The sequence below is a fragment of the Periplaneta americana genome, chromosome 14 (genome assembly GCF_040183065.1).
Source record: "Periplaneta americana isolate PAMFEO1 chromosome 14, P.americana_PAMFEO1_priV1, whole genome shotgun sequence".
Classification (NCBI taxonomy): domain Eukaryota; kingdom Metazoa; phylum Arthropoda; class Insecta; order Blattodea; family Blattidae; genus Periplaneta; species Periplaneta americana.
This window is the reverse complement of record NC_091130.1, coordinates 149,907,068-149,925,626: the sequence shown is the minus strand read 5'-3', so window position 1 is coordinate 149,925,626 and position 18,559 is coordinate 149,907,068. Positions and strand designations below refer to the sequence as shown.

At 35.0% G+C, this 18,559-nt stretch overlaps 1 protein-coding gene and 5 non-coding genes across 7 annotated transcripts; all 6 read left to right on the top strand.

The window, feature by feature from the left end:
* Window positions 1–1,305: 1,305 nt before the first annotated feature.
* On the top strand, window positions 1,306–12,780 carry LOC138713841 (probable cytochrome P450 6a14). Of its 2 annotated transcripts, none has more exons than XM_069846295.1 (5): window positions 1,306–1,455; window positions 3,487–4,461; window positions 6,633–6,854; window positions 7,619–7,870; window positions 10,801–12,780. In XM_069846295.1, the coding sequence occupies exons 2-5, from the start codon at window positions 3,507–3,509 to the stop codon at window positions 10,965–10,967; spliced, it is 1,596 nt and encodes a 531-aa protein (XP_069702396.1). In that variant the 5' UTR covers window positions 1,306–1,455; window positions 3,487–3,506; the 3' UTR covers window positions 10,968–12,780. The 2 variants fall into 2 exon arrangements, with proteins under 2 accessions (XP_069702396.1, XP_069702397.1); XM_069846296.1 differs by having other exon boundaries at window positions 1,379–1,459.
* Window positions 12,781–14,207: 1,427 nt separating this feature from the next.
* TRNAA-CGC (transfer RNA alanine (anticodon CGC)) lies at window positions 14,208–14,279 on the top strand. Its single transcript has one exon. It is a non-coding gene; the product is annotated as a tRNA-Ala (tRNA).
* An 87-nt stretch (window positions 14,280–14,366) lies between these two features.
* Window positions 14,367–14,438, top strand: TRNAA-UGC (transfer RNA alanine (anticodon UGC)). The gene has a single exon. It is a non-coding gene; the product is annotated as a tRNA-Ala (tRNA).
* Window positions 14,439–14,526: 88 nt separating this feature from the next.
* TRNAA-UGC (transfer RNA alanine (anticodon UGC)) lies at window positions 14,527–14,598 on the top strand. Its single transcript has one exon. It is a non-coding gene; the product is annotated as a tRNA-Ala (tRNA).
* An 88-nt stretch (window positions 14,599–14,686) lies between these two features.
* On the top strand, window positions 14,687–14,758 carry TRNAA-UGC (transfer RNA alanine (anticodon UGC)). Its single transcript has one exon. It is a non-coding gene; the product is annotated as a tRNA-Ala (tRNA).
* A 2,885-nt stretch (window positions 14,759–17,643) lies between these two features.
* TRNAF-GAA (transfer RNA phenylalanine (anticodon GAA)) lies at window positions 17,644–17,716 on the top strand. Its single transcript has one exon. It is a non-coding gene; the product is annotated as a tRNA-Phe (tRNA).
* The last annotated feature ends 843 nt before the right edge of the window (window positions 17,717–18,559 follow it).

Sequence of the window (18,559 nt, the reverse complement as noted above, 5' to 3'; positions counted from 1 at the left end):
CTGGATAAGAGTATATGTATTTATATGGATGAATGGTTAAAAGAATAGGTAGATAAGTGCAAGGATATATGGCTGAGTAAGAGTATCTATAGGTAGATATGTGGATAGCTAGATAGGCGGATAACTGTATAGATAGGTACGTGAATGAATGGGTGAATAGATGAGTGAGTGGATGAATGAATGAGTGGGTGTTTGGTTGTTTTGTTGGTTGAATGGGTGAATGGATGAATGGGTGCATAGATGGATTGATGGGTGGATAGATGGATGAATGGATGGATGGGTGAGTGGACGGGTGGGCGGGTGGGTGGATGGGGGGATAGATGGGTGGATGGAGGGATGGATGAGTTAATAAATGGATTAATGAATAGTTGGATAGATGGATGGAGGAATGGATGGATGGATAGACGGATGTGTGGATGGATGGATAGATAAATGAATGGATGGTTGGTTGGGTGAATAAGTGGATGGGTAGATGAATGGATGAAAGGATCACTGATGGTTGGATGGATGGATGAATGGGTGGTTGGATGGGTGGATAAATGGATGAATGGATGGGTAGATGGTTGGATGGGTGGATGGATGGATGGGTGGATAGATGGATGAATGGATGGTAGATGGTTGATCGTGTGGATGGATGGATGGATGGACAGACGGATGGATGGATGGAAGGATAGATAAATGGATAGATGCATGGAAAAAATTAAATTATGATTTATTTAACGACGCTCGCAACTGTAGAGGTTATATCAGCGTCGCCGGTATGTCGGAATTTTGTCCCGCAGGAGTTCCTTTTACATGCCAGTAAATCTACTGTCATAAGCCTGTCGCATTTAAACTCACTCAAATGCAGTCGATCTTTGCAGGGATCGAACTCGCAAACTCGAGCATAGAAGGTCAGCGCTATACCAACTACGCTACCGAGGGCGACTGGATGGATGGATGGATGGATGGATGGATGGATGTTTTGATTGATGGATGGATGGATGGATGGATGGATTCTTTGGCGTAAGCATCCCCATCTGTAATATATTAACCCATGTTACGGATAGAAAAGTGACTGTCTCTTTTTTTCTTTTTCGTAGCATTGGTATTATGTGAAAATGGATCCCTCTCAAGCTCTGCTAACATCAGAGACAGTCTATCACAAGACATGAATGAGCATTACTCATACATTTACTCAGATGTTATGTCACCATTATCTACCTGTTGGCACACACATGTTTATGCATATACTGTAAATTTCGATAAGAGACTGCTTTATCACTATGATGCTGGGAACAACTTGATTACAATGGACTCACTGCTTCTGAGGTAAACACTCTTCTTAGATAATGAGTTGAACAATTAAAATTGATTTAAAAGGACGAGGGGCATCGCCCAGTAACACAGACGCTTCTACGGCTGAATTGGTAACAAGTCTGTGGAGTGCAGCTATTGAACATACTTCAGTTTCAGGTACGTAAGTAAAAGCATTATAATTCATTGTTATATTATAAAATTTTCGCGGTTAGCCATATACAATATGGATGTACACGTCAACGCTAGTACAATAGAAAGACACAATTCAACAATATAAATACGAATAAATAAATGAATAAATAAATAAATAACTAAATAATATGCAAAAAATTGCAAATTGTTATTCAAATAATTGAAACAATTTTACTGAAATATAGCGTTACTGTATTTTTATAAATTTTAAGAAACTCAACTCTATAGAACAACTAATTTTTAACCATTTTTCAATAACTATGTAAAATATTTTAAAATTAACACTATTTGCATTTACAAGCAATTTATCAATATTCTTAAAAGAGTCCTGTGTTTCAGTTAATCTGTCACAGGAAATATTGACTTGATATATATCTCTAGTTTTCAAACCTTGAATATCAAACCTTAAGATTAAAATGTTATAATACTCCTTGACATATAATAAAACATTTGAAATGAAAATTGAAGGCGCAGATATAATTTGTAGCTCGATAGAATATAATTTATATGATACATTGGATTTAATACCTTTAAAATTTGTACAGCTTTTCTTTGTCAATTTAAAAACTTAACTAGGACCAGGAGGATGGCTCCAAATTTGGATATCATACTGTAGATGGGAATGAAAAGATCATAATAGTCCATAAGTAACAATTTCTGGCTGGTATGTAACTTTAGTTTTCGAATTAAATAAATGATTTTAGGTAATAATTTGCATAAATTCCCTGTATGAGCGTTCCAAATAAATTTAATACGAAATACATCCCCAACAATTTAACATGTTTTATACTTTCACTGTTATTTAAAATGAACGTAACTAATTTAGTTTCTGTCTTATTCACTTTTAACTTATTATAATTAAGCCATAGTTGAGATTCTTCTAATGCACATTTTCTATTGTATATTGTATTCTAAATGTATTGGGTGATTAACAGGTGCCGACAAACAAATTTTAATTGTATCTACTTTATTAAGCATACGGCAACATGGTTAAATTGTAAATTTGTTCAGTATTAAGAACACAAAATTAAAAAAAAAATCAAATGTATTGGGTGATTAACAGGTGTCGACAAACAAATTTTAATTGTATCTACTTTATTAAGCATACGGTAACATGGTTAAATTGTAAATTTGTTCAGTATTAAGAACACAAAATTAAAAAAAAAAAAATCAAATGTGTTGGGTGATCAACAGGTGTCGACAAACAAATTTTAATTGTATCTGCTTTATTAAGCATACGGCAACATGGTTAAATTGTAAATTTGTTCAGTATTAAGAACACGAAATTTAAAAAAAAAAATCAAATGTGATCAACAGGTGTCGACAAACAAATTTTAATTGTATCTGCTTTATTAAGCATACAGCATAGTAAGATGTAATTTAGCTCTTCCTCCTCATACGATACCATATAATGAGAAAGTATGTGCTATCATATTCATATCGATTTGTTATGTTGGTAGCACATTTGAAAACACTTCAACAAATTCCACAATTTGGGACATCTGGCCGACATCTACGGCTGACCACTAGGATCCAGAATACAAAGCAGAGGTTAAATTAAAACTACAATAGGCCTATGATTGCGGAGAGAATTCGGAACAATGATAAATTTAAAAATAAAGTACAATTTGATTTCGGAAAAACATGAGATGAAAATACATTGAAGAGTAATGAAATGAAGTAAAAAGAAAATATTACGTAGTATTATACAAATGATTGTGTAAAATGGATAATGAATCTCTCAATACCATTAAACAAATTTTGTTAATGTCCTCATTAGAATATTTAAGAGAAAGGAGAATGGTTTTGGTTAAATTAAATGAAGTTCCCCTAGCGCCAAAAAGAAGTCCTTTCACTTCCCATGTATTAATATTCATTTTGTACCTCTCACTGAAGTGAGTGTCTCATCGCCTAATATTTTTCCTGAAAATGGAATAAAATTAATAGAAGTCTCTCAAGGCGGATATTTAATTTCAGTTCATTTCTTTGTTTCAGGAAATTCAGTAATTCTGACAATGGACATTGCTAGATATTCAACACTGGAGAAAGTTGACCCTTGGATGCTGAAATTGGCAGCCATCTCAACACTAGTACTGGGAGCAATTTATATTTACTTCAGAGTTTCCTATTCGTATTGGAAGAAGCGTGGCATCCCTACTTTGAAAACGAAGGCTCCTTTTGGAGATTATGGCAACGGACTATTTTTAAAGAAAGGCTTGCAGCAGCAAATCACAGAACTTTACAAGCGCTTCGAAGGGCACAGCGTTGGCGGGTTGTACAGATTTAACAAGCCCTCTCTTATGATTCGAGATCCAGATATTATAAAAGACATTCTTGTCAAAGATTTCGATCATTTCTACAGTCGAGGTTTTACAGTCAATGAAAAGATGGAACCTCTTCAGGGACACTTGTTTGCGTTGTCAGGGACCAAATGGAGAAACCTGAGAGTGAAGATGACACCAACGTTTACATCCGGAAAGATGAAGATGATGTTCGGAACGCTAGTGGAGTGTGGGAAAGAATTGGAGACAGTACTTCAAGAACCTGCAAAAAATGGAGAAGTAATTGAGATTAAAGACTTGTTAGCCAGATACACTACAGACATCATAGCGTCCTGTGCGTTTGGGGTTCAGTGCAACTGTATGAGAAATCCTGACGCTGAATTCCGAACCTGGGGAAGGAAGATTCTTCAGCCGTCCTTCAAGCTATTTGCACTAAGAGTTCTAGAGTTCTGGATACCATTCGTATCAAAAATTTTTAGGACTACATTCATTCCGAAAGACGTCAGTAACTATTTCAGGAAGATGGTGAAGGAAACTGTAGAATATCGTGAAAACAACAATGTGCAACGAAATGACTTCATGCAGCTGATGATTCAAATGAAGAACAAGACGCTCGGAGCTAGTGAAGGGGAAAAACACAGCGATGAAAAAGCTGATCTAGATAACCTGAAGAGCAACACACCTTTCGGTGAGTGGCATTATTATTGTTAATCTCCTTCTAGGGAATAGGAAGTACGTGCTCACTACACATACTTATTGTGCCAATTCCCCATTTAGATACATGCCCCACCCATGTCGGCTGACTAAGCTAAGATCCGCTGTGTATTTAGATTTCGAAGCAGACAACCACGCTTCTCTCTAGGCCAGCTCTCTTCGCGCTTCGAACGCTCTCCACTTCTTTTTCCTTTAGTGACGTCAATATAATAGTACATTATGCAACGAGCCTATAATGATAGTAATTAAGAAGCGAGTATGGATGTTTATGAAACGAGCGCAAGCGAGTTTCATAATTTTCATACGAGCTTCTTAATTACCATTATAGGCGAGTTTCATACGACTTTTTATGCTCGACCATATTTCTAACTTGAAATTATTCAGATGTATACATTTTATTTGTATCTGACGAGATCGGAAGTGACCTTGTTCTAGGTCGTGAATTGTGAGATGTGCGCAGATGCGAAAGTATTGATTTTTCCGAGGAACAATAATGTCATTGACCTTGATGTAATCCCGTTAAACTTGGTATAACCTTGATTATTGAATTCGACATTGAAAAACGAGATGACAAATTGAATTTATTTGAATATTATTTACAATTAACGCTAATTATTATAGTAACAGAACATAACCTTCTGCGACAGTATTGGATTTCCAGCCTCCGTGACTTTTCGCTAATTCTCTTTCGATTGCATATCCGAGAATAATCGATACTTGCGGTTTTATAACGGTGCAAAGCTGACTTGTCATTGGCTGAACACCTGTAAGCTGAGTTGTCATTGGCTGAAAACACCTGTACTTTAATGACATGCATTAAAGGACTGCTACCAGGTGTATAATTACTACATTTCGGCATGGTCGAGCATAAAATAAATTTAAAAAACACAATAATTTCAAAACTATTAGAACCTAATAACAACAAATTTTGTACAGATGGCAGTATTGTAGGTCTGTTTATTAGTTTAAATTTTACAAATTTTGAATGCCAATTATGGAAGTTTTAAAATTAATATAGCTCCTTAAAAGTAAAAGAACATAAGTCAATAAGGAAAGTCCACTTCGAGTGATGCTTCTACGATTACCTTGTTGATTTACGTTCAAAACTTATTATATTTTACTTCTAAGGAGACATATATAATTTTTAAAACTTCAACCATTTTCATCCAAAAATTGTGAAATTTAAACTACATAGACAGACCTAAAATACTATTATGTGTACAAAATTTGGTGTCATTTTTAAATTATATTTTTAAATACAATTGACGTCACTAAAAAAAACTCCTTGCATCAAAGTTTTCAAAATGTTTAGTTCATATTTTCTCAGACGCTTGAAAATAGTTATGGGAATAAAATTAATTAGCTTTTGACCTCAGTCTAAATAGAGAGTCAGGATGAATTTTTTAATTTTATGAATTTTCCATTACAGCAAATTTTAATCCAAGTGCAATATGAATATGTCAGAAGGAACTTAATACTAATTATTCATAAAAATACTAATTGAATAGTATTTATCAACATTGAATTAATCTCTGAGAGAAATTTCAAACCAATCTGTCAATGGGGCGTTTTCACAAAACTCGTTAGGCCTATCTACAAAATCTTGTTTTTTTTTTTTCAAGTGAGCTGTTTTCTAAAATACACAACTGTAGATACCGAGTTTTGAAAAATCTCTTTTATTTCAAGATCAATTTACCAACTTTAGCTTAATTCTGAGAGCACCATTGGATTCCTGACCCAAAAACATAAGGATACGCTAAAACCACAAAATCGAAAAAAAAAAAATTAGATAACGAGTTTTGTGAAAACGCCCCGTTGTGCAAGGAGCTTTTTTTAATCTATAAACTGCTTAAAATTTTAATAAAAAAACAGCATTAAAAAGAAAACATTTCTCTATACTCACTCACGCACCGTAAGTTTGGCCACATTTGATTGCATGGTTAGATTATTTAAAACAGTTTCAAATATAATTACGATCATAAAAACAAACAAAAAGTGGATTTTAATAATTTTTCAGCATTATTTCACCACAATGTCCCCTTAAGTCCAGAAAATAGATATTGAAGTTTTTGTAGAATAAGAAGACACTTCTTCCCTATTTCACTAATTCTCAAATGCACAAACCGTTTCTCCTTTCTTCCACAGAAGTAACGATGGACGTCATCGCGGCACAAGCGTTCGTGTTCTTCGTGGCAGGGTACGAGACGTCCTCTACCACTATGACGTTCTGTCTGTACGAGCTGGCTTTGAACCCGGATATTCAGAATCGGGTCCGGGAAGAGATAGACGCAGTGTTGGGGAAACATGGAGGAAATATTACGTACGAATCCATATTAGAGATGGAGTACCTCGACAAAGTAGTGTCTGGTAAGTATATTAGAATAGGTAAAAAGCAACATAATAAAATGTAATAAAATACATGATGTGAGATAGTTACAACATTATATGAATGACTGCACAAACAGAAAGCAACATGATAATAATAATAACTTGAAAAAGGCATAACTTAGTGGTTGTAGTAATTAAACCTCATGTAGAGTCTAGATGTTAAAAATACAGAATCTGTGCCTTAAATGGAAGTCTGCAAAAACATGTGTGCAGCTTGTGAGTATAAGAATGACACGATTAAAATGGGTAAAAAAAAGTTGCAGCAGTCATCACGACGCAAATAATGGTAGCGTGTTATGAATCTGTAAGAATCAATAAAAAAGTACTTAAGTAAGGAAAATAGACATATACGGAGTAAAAGAAAGTTATCTAGGAATAAAAAACTTTTATTTAGTGTCTGAGTGAAATGAAGTTGGTGTCAGCGAAATGAATCCAGGATCCAATGCCGAAAATTACCCAGCATTTGCTCTTAATGGGTTGAGGGAAAACCCCTGGAGAAACTTCACTCAGATAACTTCTTCCTACCAGGATTTGAATCGGGGCCAGCTAATTCCACGGTCAGGCATGCTAACCTACTCCGTTCTACATCACTAACTCCACACTGTCGCGCCATAATCCAAGTACGTTTCTGGCTTGAGAAGTCGACACTACAGCCTGTAATATATCCTTTCTAGAAGGAATGTCGATTATTGTTATATGTAATTTATAATGTCCATAACATAAGTAACATTCTTTATTTACAGAAACTCTAAGGAAATATCCTCCCGTGATAGTTATTACCAGAAAATGTACGAAGCCGGCGAAGCTGCGTGGTACAGATGCAACTGTTGAGAAAGGAACCCCTGTCTTCCTTCCCGTGATGGCCATACACCACGACCCCAAGTACTACCCCAACCCAGAGAAGTTCGACCCTGAGCGATTCAGCGAAGAGGAAAAGAGCAAGAGACCGCATTTCAGCTACCTGCCGTTTGGCGAGGGACCCAGGCTATGCATTGGTAAGATCAAGAACCAGAACACAATCATAGACAAATAACATAGAAAGAACTCCAACTCAATGCACCGGTATTGTTCCTGCTAATGCTTCCGCTACTATTGTCGGACCATCGGATCTGTGCCCCTTCAGCGCTGTCGTCGTTCTTGGAAAAGTTAACGCCTGTACTCACTCCATTCCACCCTCTTTCTTCCCACCACGTTAAACAGCAGCCCACGAACCTTGCCGAATAGGGATATCTTATCTGAAGTTCTACCGTTAGATGGCAGGAGCGTTCCATGCGGCGCAACATGTAGGGCTATGTTATTTTTATTTTATTTTAGTCGGTTATTTAACGACGCTGTATCAACTACTAGGTTATTTAGCGTCGATGAGATTGGTGATAGCGAGATGATATTTGGCGAGATGAGGCCGAGGATTCGCCATAGATTACCTTGCATTCACATTACGGTTGGGGAAAACCTCGGAAAAAACCCAACCAGGTAATCAGCCCAAGCGGGGATCGAACCCGCGCCCGGACGCAACTTCAGATCGGCAGGCAAGCGCCTTAACCGACTGAGCCACGCCGGTGGCGGGCTATGTTATGTCATATGCTACAGTTGTTTACGTTTTCGTGCTTTTTGATTTTCTGTGCGTGTCAAAATTATATTTACAATTATTTTGTATAAACTAGTATAATTTAATATTTTCTTACCTCATAATTTAATTTAATTTACAATAAATAATAACGTAAACTTATATAATATTGAGCTATTCCCCGAGATGGGTGGGGAAATCTGCAGTATGCAGAATATAGATACGAGTAAATTGAATGTTCATGAACCTAAACGAGAACTTTGAGAATGAGATGAACGAATGAAAAAATATGAATTATTTCGAAGGTGAATATTGCCCTCATTAATCATTAGTATTTAAGAACCGTACGTTAAAATCAGGATATGCAGCCACCAATGTGTTTTTTTTTTTATAGGGAAGGGACTATCGAGATTGAATTCCTTGTATTTTTTTCTGTAGTTGCAGAAAGATCAAATGCAATTTTTAATAGGAAGATATAATGTGATCGAAATAGTTATCACAATTAGTCTGCGTTTTGTAGGTTAAGGACATGCAGTTTTGAATGCTATGTAGGATGATTTTGAAAATTTGAAGTTAAAACATGGTTTTAATAATAATTAGAGTACAGTACAATAAAAACTTTATTCACGAAATGGATTTCACTACGAATCGTCCTGGATAATGAACATCCCAGTTTATCGAGAGTTTACTGCAGGCGTAAACTTCGGAGACTCCTACAGCTACTGCATATAATCTAAGCTAACATAGCTCGCTGTCGAGATTGGATATATTTGTATCATTTTTTCTTTTTCCTCTTCCAAAATGAAACTGTAGTCAACAATTCCTTACTTGAAGTAGTTACTTTTATTTAATAGCTAGCACTTTCGAGGCGCAATTTAATTACTTATATTTTTTAAGGTTCAAAGCATATATTCAGAATATTTCGGGACCTGATTGAAGACAAAAAGCTTTCTCTGCTTTTTACATATAGGGACATAACAAAAATTTGTCATTTTTAGTTGTTTTAAGAGTATTTAATATACTAATACAATACGTATATCCTCAATGTTTATATACCGGAAAACAAATGCACACGCAAAGTGCATACCTCAAAGTACACGTGCGCTATCTGTTGGCGCTAGTTCAGGATATCCCTATAAGGATGTTGCCAAACTTCAGTCAAACGGTGTCATAAATAACTGGTCCTCCAAGCTACAATATCATTTCTTTCAATCAAAATACATCTTGTATTTCTACATTTATTAAACCTGAACCCCATGTCTCGAATCACTTTCCGTAGCGTTTCTCTCCGATTGGAAATTATTGCTTCTCTCGCAACCTTCAGCAATTTCTTCAATGTTGGAACTTATTTCTGCACGGTATATAATATTCTTATATCTTTCTTCTTAAAATACATCGGTTCATATCATCTACAAGAATTAAAAGTTCCCTTGGTCTGTTCTTCCCTGGTGATTCTAGCTTTTCATCTTCTGCACAGACTCCCTCTCTCGTGATTTTCTTTATTAGGAGCTCTGATCTGCCTATATAAGTTACATAAAATGTATTATTAATATTAGTTAAGTAAGTAATTTTAATACGTAATGAACTGAAATAAAATAAGCCCCACCTGTGACTGCAGCTGCTCTTTTCGTTGCCTGATTTATAGGAAACAGATATTGGCCGTTTGTTTCTCTTCATCGAAAAATGCTATTTATTTCTTTCACCACTCCGTGCTACAGTATTCATGTTGAGTTGACAACACTGGACTGCAAGTGCAAATAAACTGTCCCGCAAGAAGTTCAAAATTGTGAGTAGTGGATGAGAGAAAGGGAGAGAGATAGGAATGCAGGGAGAGAAATGAATTACCGAGGCTGAGAAGGAATTAGGGTTCAGTTCGCATATCTTACGAGGCCACAGATCCGATGGTCCGACAATACAACTGCTACATTACAACTACTGTCGGTGACTCAGGAGAAGACGAGAGCGGACTGAGGAGGAAGGGATGTGAACAGATAACGTACGACAACACGTCCAATATTTGTACTGCAGTAAGCGGAAACATTAGGTCTCCTTCTGTTCAACTTAGCTTTAATTTCCATACGCATTGTTACTCATGTTTCCTGCACGAGTAATAACCTGGCTACTGGGATGCTTATCTGAGCGATGTTTGTAATAATCAGCAGTGATAGTCAAGAAGGTCACATTCTTTCAGCTCGTCTTCTCCTGAGTAACGGACAGTAAGACATCTAGAACTATTACGGTTGTCGTTAATCTTTGTTCTTACTGTGACTATTACTGCTACTACTGCATATAAAACATTTATTTTGTAAAATTAAAAACAAGGTAATGAAAGTATAATTTATGCATTTACGTTTTCAGGCATGAGGTTTGGTTTGATGCAGACCAAGGTGGGACTAGTCAATCTATTGTCCAAATACGAAGTCAGTGTGTCGGAGAAGACTTCTGTGCCCCTCGTCTTGGACCAAAAGTCGTTCATACTGTCTCCAAAAGGCGGGATGTGGTTAAAAATCGTTAATAGGGCCTAAATACTTCAAATTGTGATTAATTTAATCTGTTTCTTAATTTATGCCACATAATGAACATTCCACAACGTTTCATATAACCTACCTTAACTAACACGAAGGAAGTTTGACCTATGCCTATCGACAAAATGGAAGGAGTATAAATATCATGAAGAGATAGTGACAGATTACTGTCGTCTGAACAGACATTTACATGCCATTAGTACCAACTATGACTAGGCTATATGTAAGCGACTGACATCGAAATAGTACTTCCTCGTGTTTTCTGTTGAATTGTCTACACAGTTCCTTGACTAGGCGAAAAGTGGCGTCAGTGTTTAGATATTTTAGTTGCCATTGAAAAAAATATAGGCTAACAAGCAAACGTTCTGATGGGGCCAGATAAAAAATTTAATTTTTTTTTATTTCACCATGTTAATAATGTCAAAAGAAGTGCTCATACAAATTTTGGCCACTCGACCGCAATTACGAGGCCGTCCAGAACGTGATTTTCCTTGGGGTCGTTTACAGAAAAAAGCATAATTTCATGGAAATATTTATTGAAACAGATACTGCAAATGTTGCGCTATTTGTCAACATATCCCCCACTGGAATTAAGACATTTTTCATGCCATGGGTTCAATTTTTGTGTCGTAGAAATCAGCCGCCTCAGATCGGAACCAGCATTTGACTGCGTCTGCACCTCTCTCTGTCGAGCCTATGATATGAGAAATGTCTCAATTCCGATGGAAAATATGTACGTTGAAAAATAGCTCAACAAGCTGTGTCCGTTCTAATAAATTTGTCCAATGAAATTGTGTTTTTTCTTTCTGTTAACGGCTCCTGGCGAATTTATTTTTTACGGCCTCGTAATTGCGGTCGAGTGGCCAAAATTTGTATAAGCACTTCTTTTGACATTATTAACATGGTGGAAGAAAAAAATTAACTTTTTTATCTGCCCCCATCAGAGAAAGAAATGTCTCAGTAGTTATTTGTTTGAGAATTTTCTACTGTCTACGTAAGTTACATGTACTTCAATCAGTTTTAATATTTCTTTAAAATAAGAGGCTAATGTAAAACAGAGGTATTCCATTCAGATGCCATAACATGGAATTAGAGCGCCATGCTTTCATGACTTTGGCACTTAGGATGGATGTTTTCACAGGTAAAACACTCCAACTGTATTTTACTCTCAGCAAAGACCGGTACACAGTTTAGCAGGAGTGGGTCCTGAGACCGTTGTGGATGTTCTGGCAAATAGAAAATTTCCGCCACCGCCCGGAATTGTGCCCAGAACCTTCCAGTTAGTAGTCAGCTGCTCTACTAAGCTACTCAGCTGGCAAGAGATGATGAAAAGCTACTTCACAATCATTTTAAATTGCATAATTCTTACAGAAATCACTTAAATGATTGAAGGGTAGCGTACTGATTCAAAGGAGAGAGAGAAAAGATCTGTGACGAATGGAATAGTGACTTCACACTTTGGTAATATGATCAGAAATAAAAAAGACTATTTTTTTCTCAAAGTGAATTTCGAAAACTAGAATAAAAAATGATGAAGCGTGCTGTAAAGAACAAACATTAGTTTACTACAGTATAAGAAAATAAGATCTAAATGAAGTTCGGAAGCAACTACATTCGTTCTTGTATGAAAGTTAACATGAAATTATGGCGAATTTTATGTGAGCCAAAGTGAATATGTGAAATGTGAAAAACTGTATCAAAACACAGTATGAGTGCCTGACGTTGTTATGTTTTATATCTTAAGTTTTACTCCTAATAAAATTTTGTACGAATTCATGAAGTTTAAAATAAAATTGTTATCATTGAAATACGATTATTGTTATTATTACACTATTGTTTTCGTATGGTGTACCTCAGGGTTCAGTTTTGGGGTCCGTTCTATTTTTAATTTCCGTTAATGATTTACCGCTTAATATAACATATCTGTTCAATCTATTATATAGCTTATGCAGATGATATAACTTTCTTCTTTAGATCGAAAGACTTAAATAAACTGTAAATTTTTAAGTATATATTTTTTTCAATAGCCAAATTATGGGTTTCTTAAAAGATTTTTTTATTAAATGAGTCCAAAACTGAACCCTAACTTTATCATTGAAATGTCCATTAACCATATTCCTGTCAAATTATCAAGGTGGTTTATCTATTCATAAATTAATTAAAAATAAAGCGCTGGACACATAATCGTGTGAAACCGGGTTCGATCCCCGGTGCACCCCCGATTTACGAATTGTGTGGGCAAGCCCGTGGTCCAGGGTAATGCACGATTTTCTCCGGGAATTCTGATTCCTCTGAGGCATCCCAATAAATATCCATCATCGTCATCATCATCATCATCATCATAATCACATATGTAGTGTAAATCAATCTCCTAAGGCCCACCCTGAACAACAACTCCGTCGGTAGATTGATCTACACAACTGGCTTCATATGAATTAATAAAGAACAGTCAAGTAACAGCTTTTAGGAGGGAAAAAAGGGCATTTAAAGAGGCCACATAAATGTCACTTAAATATAGTTTCATTGTGCATTCAAATTAATAATTTTAAATTCGCAATACCCAGCTGCGCAACCTAGTTTCGTATTGTAAGCTACTCTTCAATAATAATGAAAATTCTCAGCCAAAATATCGAAGTATAATCCTGCGACTCACAATAATACGAGTACAGTAGGCCTACTTCCCCATGTTTACTTAAATATTTGATAAAGATAACAAAGAGCTTATCTACAGCAGTGTGTAATCATTTACACAATTAAGCTACATTATAACCTGATGTTGATAAGCGTACTAAATATACAGGGGATGTAGCTCGGTGGTAGAGTGTTCTTTTTGCTTGTGAAATGTCCCGGGTTTAATCCCTGGTATTTCCAGCTGTATTTTTACATTGTTTATTTCGTAGGAGGCATTCCAAAGGTGCGGTGGGATGTACTCAGTGGTAGAACGTTCGATTTGTATGTGAAAGATCCCGGGTTCAATCCGCGTTATCTTTAGCAGTATTTCTACATTGAATATTTCTTATTTTATATGAATTTGAAATGTTTATTCTGTACTTGATGTTAATAAATGAACTAAATATCCAATGAATGTAGCTCAGTGGTAAAATGTTCGCTTTTCCTGTGAAAGACACTGGTTTCAGTCTCCGGGATCTTCGGTTACATTTTTACATTGTTTATTTCATATTTTATATGCATTTCAAATTTTGATTTTAAACTTGATGTTGATAAACAATTAAATGTAGAGGGGATGTAGCTCAGTGGTAGAGCGTTCGCTTCGCATGTGAAAGGCCCCGGGTTCAATCCCCGGTATCTCCACTTTCATTTTTACGTTGTTTATTCTAATTTAATATGCATTTGAAATTTTCATTTTGTACCTGATGTTAACAAACAACTGTATGTGCGGGGGATGTAGCTCAGTGGTAGAGCGTTCGCTTTGCATGTGAAAGGCCCCGGGTTCAATCCTCGGTATCTCCACTTACATTTTTACGTTGTTTATGTCTAATTTAATATGCATTTGAAATTTTCATTTTGTACGTGGTGTTAATAAACAACTGAACACACTGGGGATGTAGCTCAGTGGTAGAGCGTTCGCTTTGCATGTGAAAGGCCACGGGTTCAATCCCCGGTATCTCCAATTACATTTTTACGTTGTTTATGTCTAATTTAATATGCATTTGAAATTTTCATTTTGTACCTGATGTTAACAAACAGCTATATGTGCGGGGGATGTAGCTCAGTGGTAGAGCGTTCGCTTTGCATGTGAAAGGCCCCGGGTTCAATCCCCGGCATCTCCAGATGTATTTTTTATGTTGTTGCTTATTTTATAATCATTTGAAATTTTCACTTTGCACCTGATGTTGATAAGTTTGTTAAATGTGCAGGGGATGTATATCAATAATAATAATAATAATAATAATAATAATAATAATATAATAATAATAATAATAATAATAATAATAATAATAATAATAATATTGGCTTTATTTAACCTGGCAGAGTTAAGGCCGTAAGGCCTTCTCTTACACTCAACCAGGATTAAAACTTGCTTACAAAGTTGAACATAAAACTGGGTCGGAATTAAATAATTACATACTGATACAATTTAGGTACATAATGAGATCAAAAGAGGTAGTTACATAAAAATTTACCTCATAAAATAAAAATAAACATAGTGAAATACATATTAATGTTGTTTGAATCAAATACGGATCACATAAAAACAGAAGCCGATAATTCAATAAAAAAATGTGCACAGTAAAAATAAAATAAACACATTAGTATACATATTAGTATTAGATTACAATTAAGTAGGATTTACATAATTAAACCAGAAACCGACAATTGAATAAAATTTACTCAAAAAATAGATTGATAATAAAAAAACAACACAGTGGGATACATATTGGCGTTAAGTGATAAATAAACACGATTTACATGATTAACAATAAAAATAAGAAACAAAAAAAATAAAAAATAAAAATAAATACAGTGGAACACATTCCATTAAATATTTGCAACGCGTTAGGTCTGGCAACTCATCATAAGATATTTTTCTAATTTACATTTAAAGGAAATTAAAATTCGGCAGCCCTTGATTTCAGGCGGCAGAGAATTCCAGTGAAGAGAAGTAGCAACAGTGAAAGATGAAGAATAAAGAGATAATGTGTGAAGTGGTATTTCTAGTGTGTTATCATATTGTAACCGAGTATTCAAGTTATGATACCGAGAAAGACTGTGGAATCGAACAGATAAGTAAGAGGGTGAGAGGGTTCACTTTTCATGTGAAAGGCCGCGACTTTATTCCCTGTTGTCTCAAGTTACATTTTTTATGTTTTCTTTTTACATTACACGGATACGAAATTTTCGTTTTGTCCAGAAAAGAAGAAAGCATAATACAATTTTCTAAAACGGCTTTCTTAAAATGCGTCAAATGTTTCCATTCATTATTAATTAAACTGATGATTACGCTGGTGACCTTATCAAGCTGCTGCTGGAGCCGAGATTCGTGGGTGATTATAATCTCTCCTCGAAACGATATTTTTTAAATTAGGTGTATTGAATGGGTGTGAGGAAAACAAATCATTAATTAGCAATGTAGGTAATTTCATAGAAGACGGGCACTTTGTTGAAAATAGTAAGTATGACCAACTTTTTTATTTCAAAGCTAAATGTTAGTGATCTTTTAGTGACTTTTATATGTTAGTTCTAAGTTTTTTATTCTAGGTGTCGCCGTGATTTTCTTTTAATTTGAATGTTTATAGTTGTCATTTGTTCTAGAATTTTAATTAATTTTGAAGGGATAATGATGTCAGTTGTTCTTGGTTGTTTGACGTGAGAGGTGTTATGTTGTGTCTGATGGCTAAAGCTATTGAAAATTTGTCATTTTATGATTCTTGTGATTTTCTTTCGATTTGATTGATTATAGTTGTTATTTGTTCTAGAATTTTCGTTAATTTTGAATGGATAATGACGTTGTCAGTTGTTCTTGGTTGTTTGACGTGAGTGTTGTTATATTGTAGATTTGTCTGCATTTGTCGAATGCGCATCATCATGCTTACGAAAAGGCCCTTTTCAGTGCCAATAATTTATTTTGTGTGCACAAGGTTGGAATTTTGAAGTAAGAGGGAAAGGAAGGAATCCGTGTTCTGAAATTTATCTATTAAATTTTGTGTCGATTTTGCTTTAGTTCTTTAGCTGGTGAATAAGGATTGTGTTGAATGTTGAGTAGAAAACTGTTTTTGTGTGGTTTAAAGGAATTATTTACTGAATTTTCTGTATAAGTTAACGTGTAATAAGTGTTCGAAGAGAATTTGATTTAGTCTAAACACATGGTTTATTTATGCAAAGTTAACTGTACGACAAAGTGTTGGTTTAATTCTTTGTTGTCTGCATGGTTTAAGTTTAGATTACCTTAAAGCTTGTTTCATTTATACTGGAAGTGAAGTGGTTGTCGTTGAAGGTGTCGATGAGAATTGAATTTCATTTGATAAGGTGATAAATTATTATGTTTTGTTTTGTGTTTTAGTGATTTTTGGGGGTGAAGTGCGGACGAATACTGCCAGAAAAGTACTACCAACTATGAAGTTCGAATGCGACCAAACGCCAAAGAAATCAAAAGTGAAAAATTAAATGTATTTTCATTTTTTTGGAGGGCTTGTTCTTCTTTAAAAATATGAATACATATTTGATTTTTCATCTTTGATTTTGTGATGTTTGGTGACATTTGGACTTCATAGTTGGCAGAAAGTTTTTTGTAGTTTTCGTCAGTCATGTTGGATTTTGCGCGTTCTCTAGGAAATTACCGTAATGTACTGTATAATAAATGGTGTATAATGCTTAGTGGGTTAAAAGCAACGTGTGCAACGATTTATAACACTAAAACGAAGCAGCACATAACTACTAAAATACCATTCTACACGATCACACATATAGGCCTATGCATAAGTTTAAGTAGATTAGGCGTCTTTCGAAAATGTCACTAAAGCAGACGAGTGGAGAATATTTTGTAATGCTTACAATAAATTCAGTCCCAGAACTGAGCTCGTCTTTTACACGGAATTGAGTTCTATTGTAAATCATATGAATTGGCCGATGGGATTATAGAACCCCACGTAATAACCGTAATGAGGTAAAGTCTAGTGAGTATGAGATGATTGGAAAATAAGCTGAACAACAAGAAGCCGAAATAGCTCAGTTGGGAGAGCGTTAGACTGAAGATCTAAAGGTCCCTGGTTCGATCCCGGGTTTCGGCAATTAGTTTTTAATAATGTTATAACTTAATAGGGCAGACAAAATAAGAACATGTTCTTTATATTTAAGTGACATAATTTTATCTTTATTTTTCTTCTCAAATTACAGTGTACACAAAGGAAATCTTGAGCATTCAACTTCGTATAAAAATATATTATTTTCATTGCAGAAAGCAAGCATAACTTCCAGATAAGAAACCAAGAACTCTGCCTGGATTAATTTTGAGTTATTCATGTAACTTTACTCCATGGAGTATTTTGAATGGCGTTATTTTAAACATTAAAATTAATAAAAGGATACCGTACTTGGAGGGTATTACACAGTTTAGTTACTTCGTCGACGTTGTGAAAATCTCAGTGAAACCGTTATTAAGAACTGTTTGAAGAGCTTCTCACCCACATATTCGAAAAGTACCGTAATAGCAGCCTGTTACCTCGTGATTATGTGGTAGGAGCTATGGAAGCGCATGCACAGATATTCAATCTATTCCTAAAATCACTCAAAGCAGTAAACATACATTCTGTATTGAAATAGAGTTTGAATATTAAATTCAAAATTTCATTCATAGACATCAATATTTGGGCAATTTCAATTAAAATTTCGTAAAAAAAAAATGAAAATTTCTCTTGATAAACACTAATTTTGAATAAATCCATGCTAAAACAAAAATTGTGTTTATATTTAGAAAAAATTTCATGTTATTTCGCAAGTTTGAACTTAGGTCTACGATATTTTGACCTGGAAGGATTTGAAACAAAAATGTTTGCTTTTATCAGCTCAAAAACCGTATTTCGCGAATTAGTAATTAGGTCTCACTAATAATCATAAAACAAATAACTTTAAAT

What these genes read in the sequence shown, in the direction of transcription:
- LOC138713841 (XM_069846295.1), top strand. Translation starts at nt 3,507, where the DNA reads ATGGACATTGCTAGATATTCAACACTGGAGAAAGTTGACCCTTGGATG. An exon ending in GAAGAGCAACACACCTTTCG is followed by an intron (nt 4,462 to 6,632) that starts GTGAGTGGCATT and finishes TTTCTTCCACAG; the next exon opens with AAGTAACGATGGACGTCATC. An exon ending in CCTCGACAAAGTAGTGTCTG is followed by an intron (nt 6,855 to 7,618) that starts GTAAGTATATTA and finishes CTTTATTTACAG; the next exon opens with AAACTCTAAGGAAATATCCT.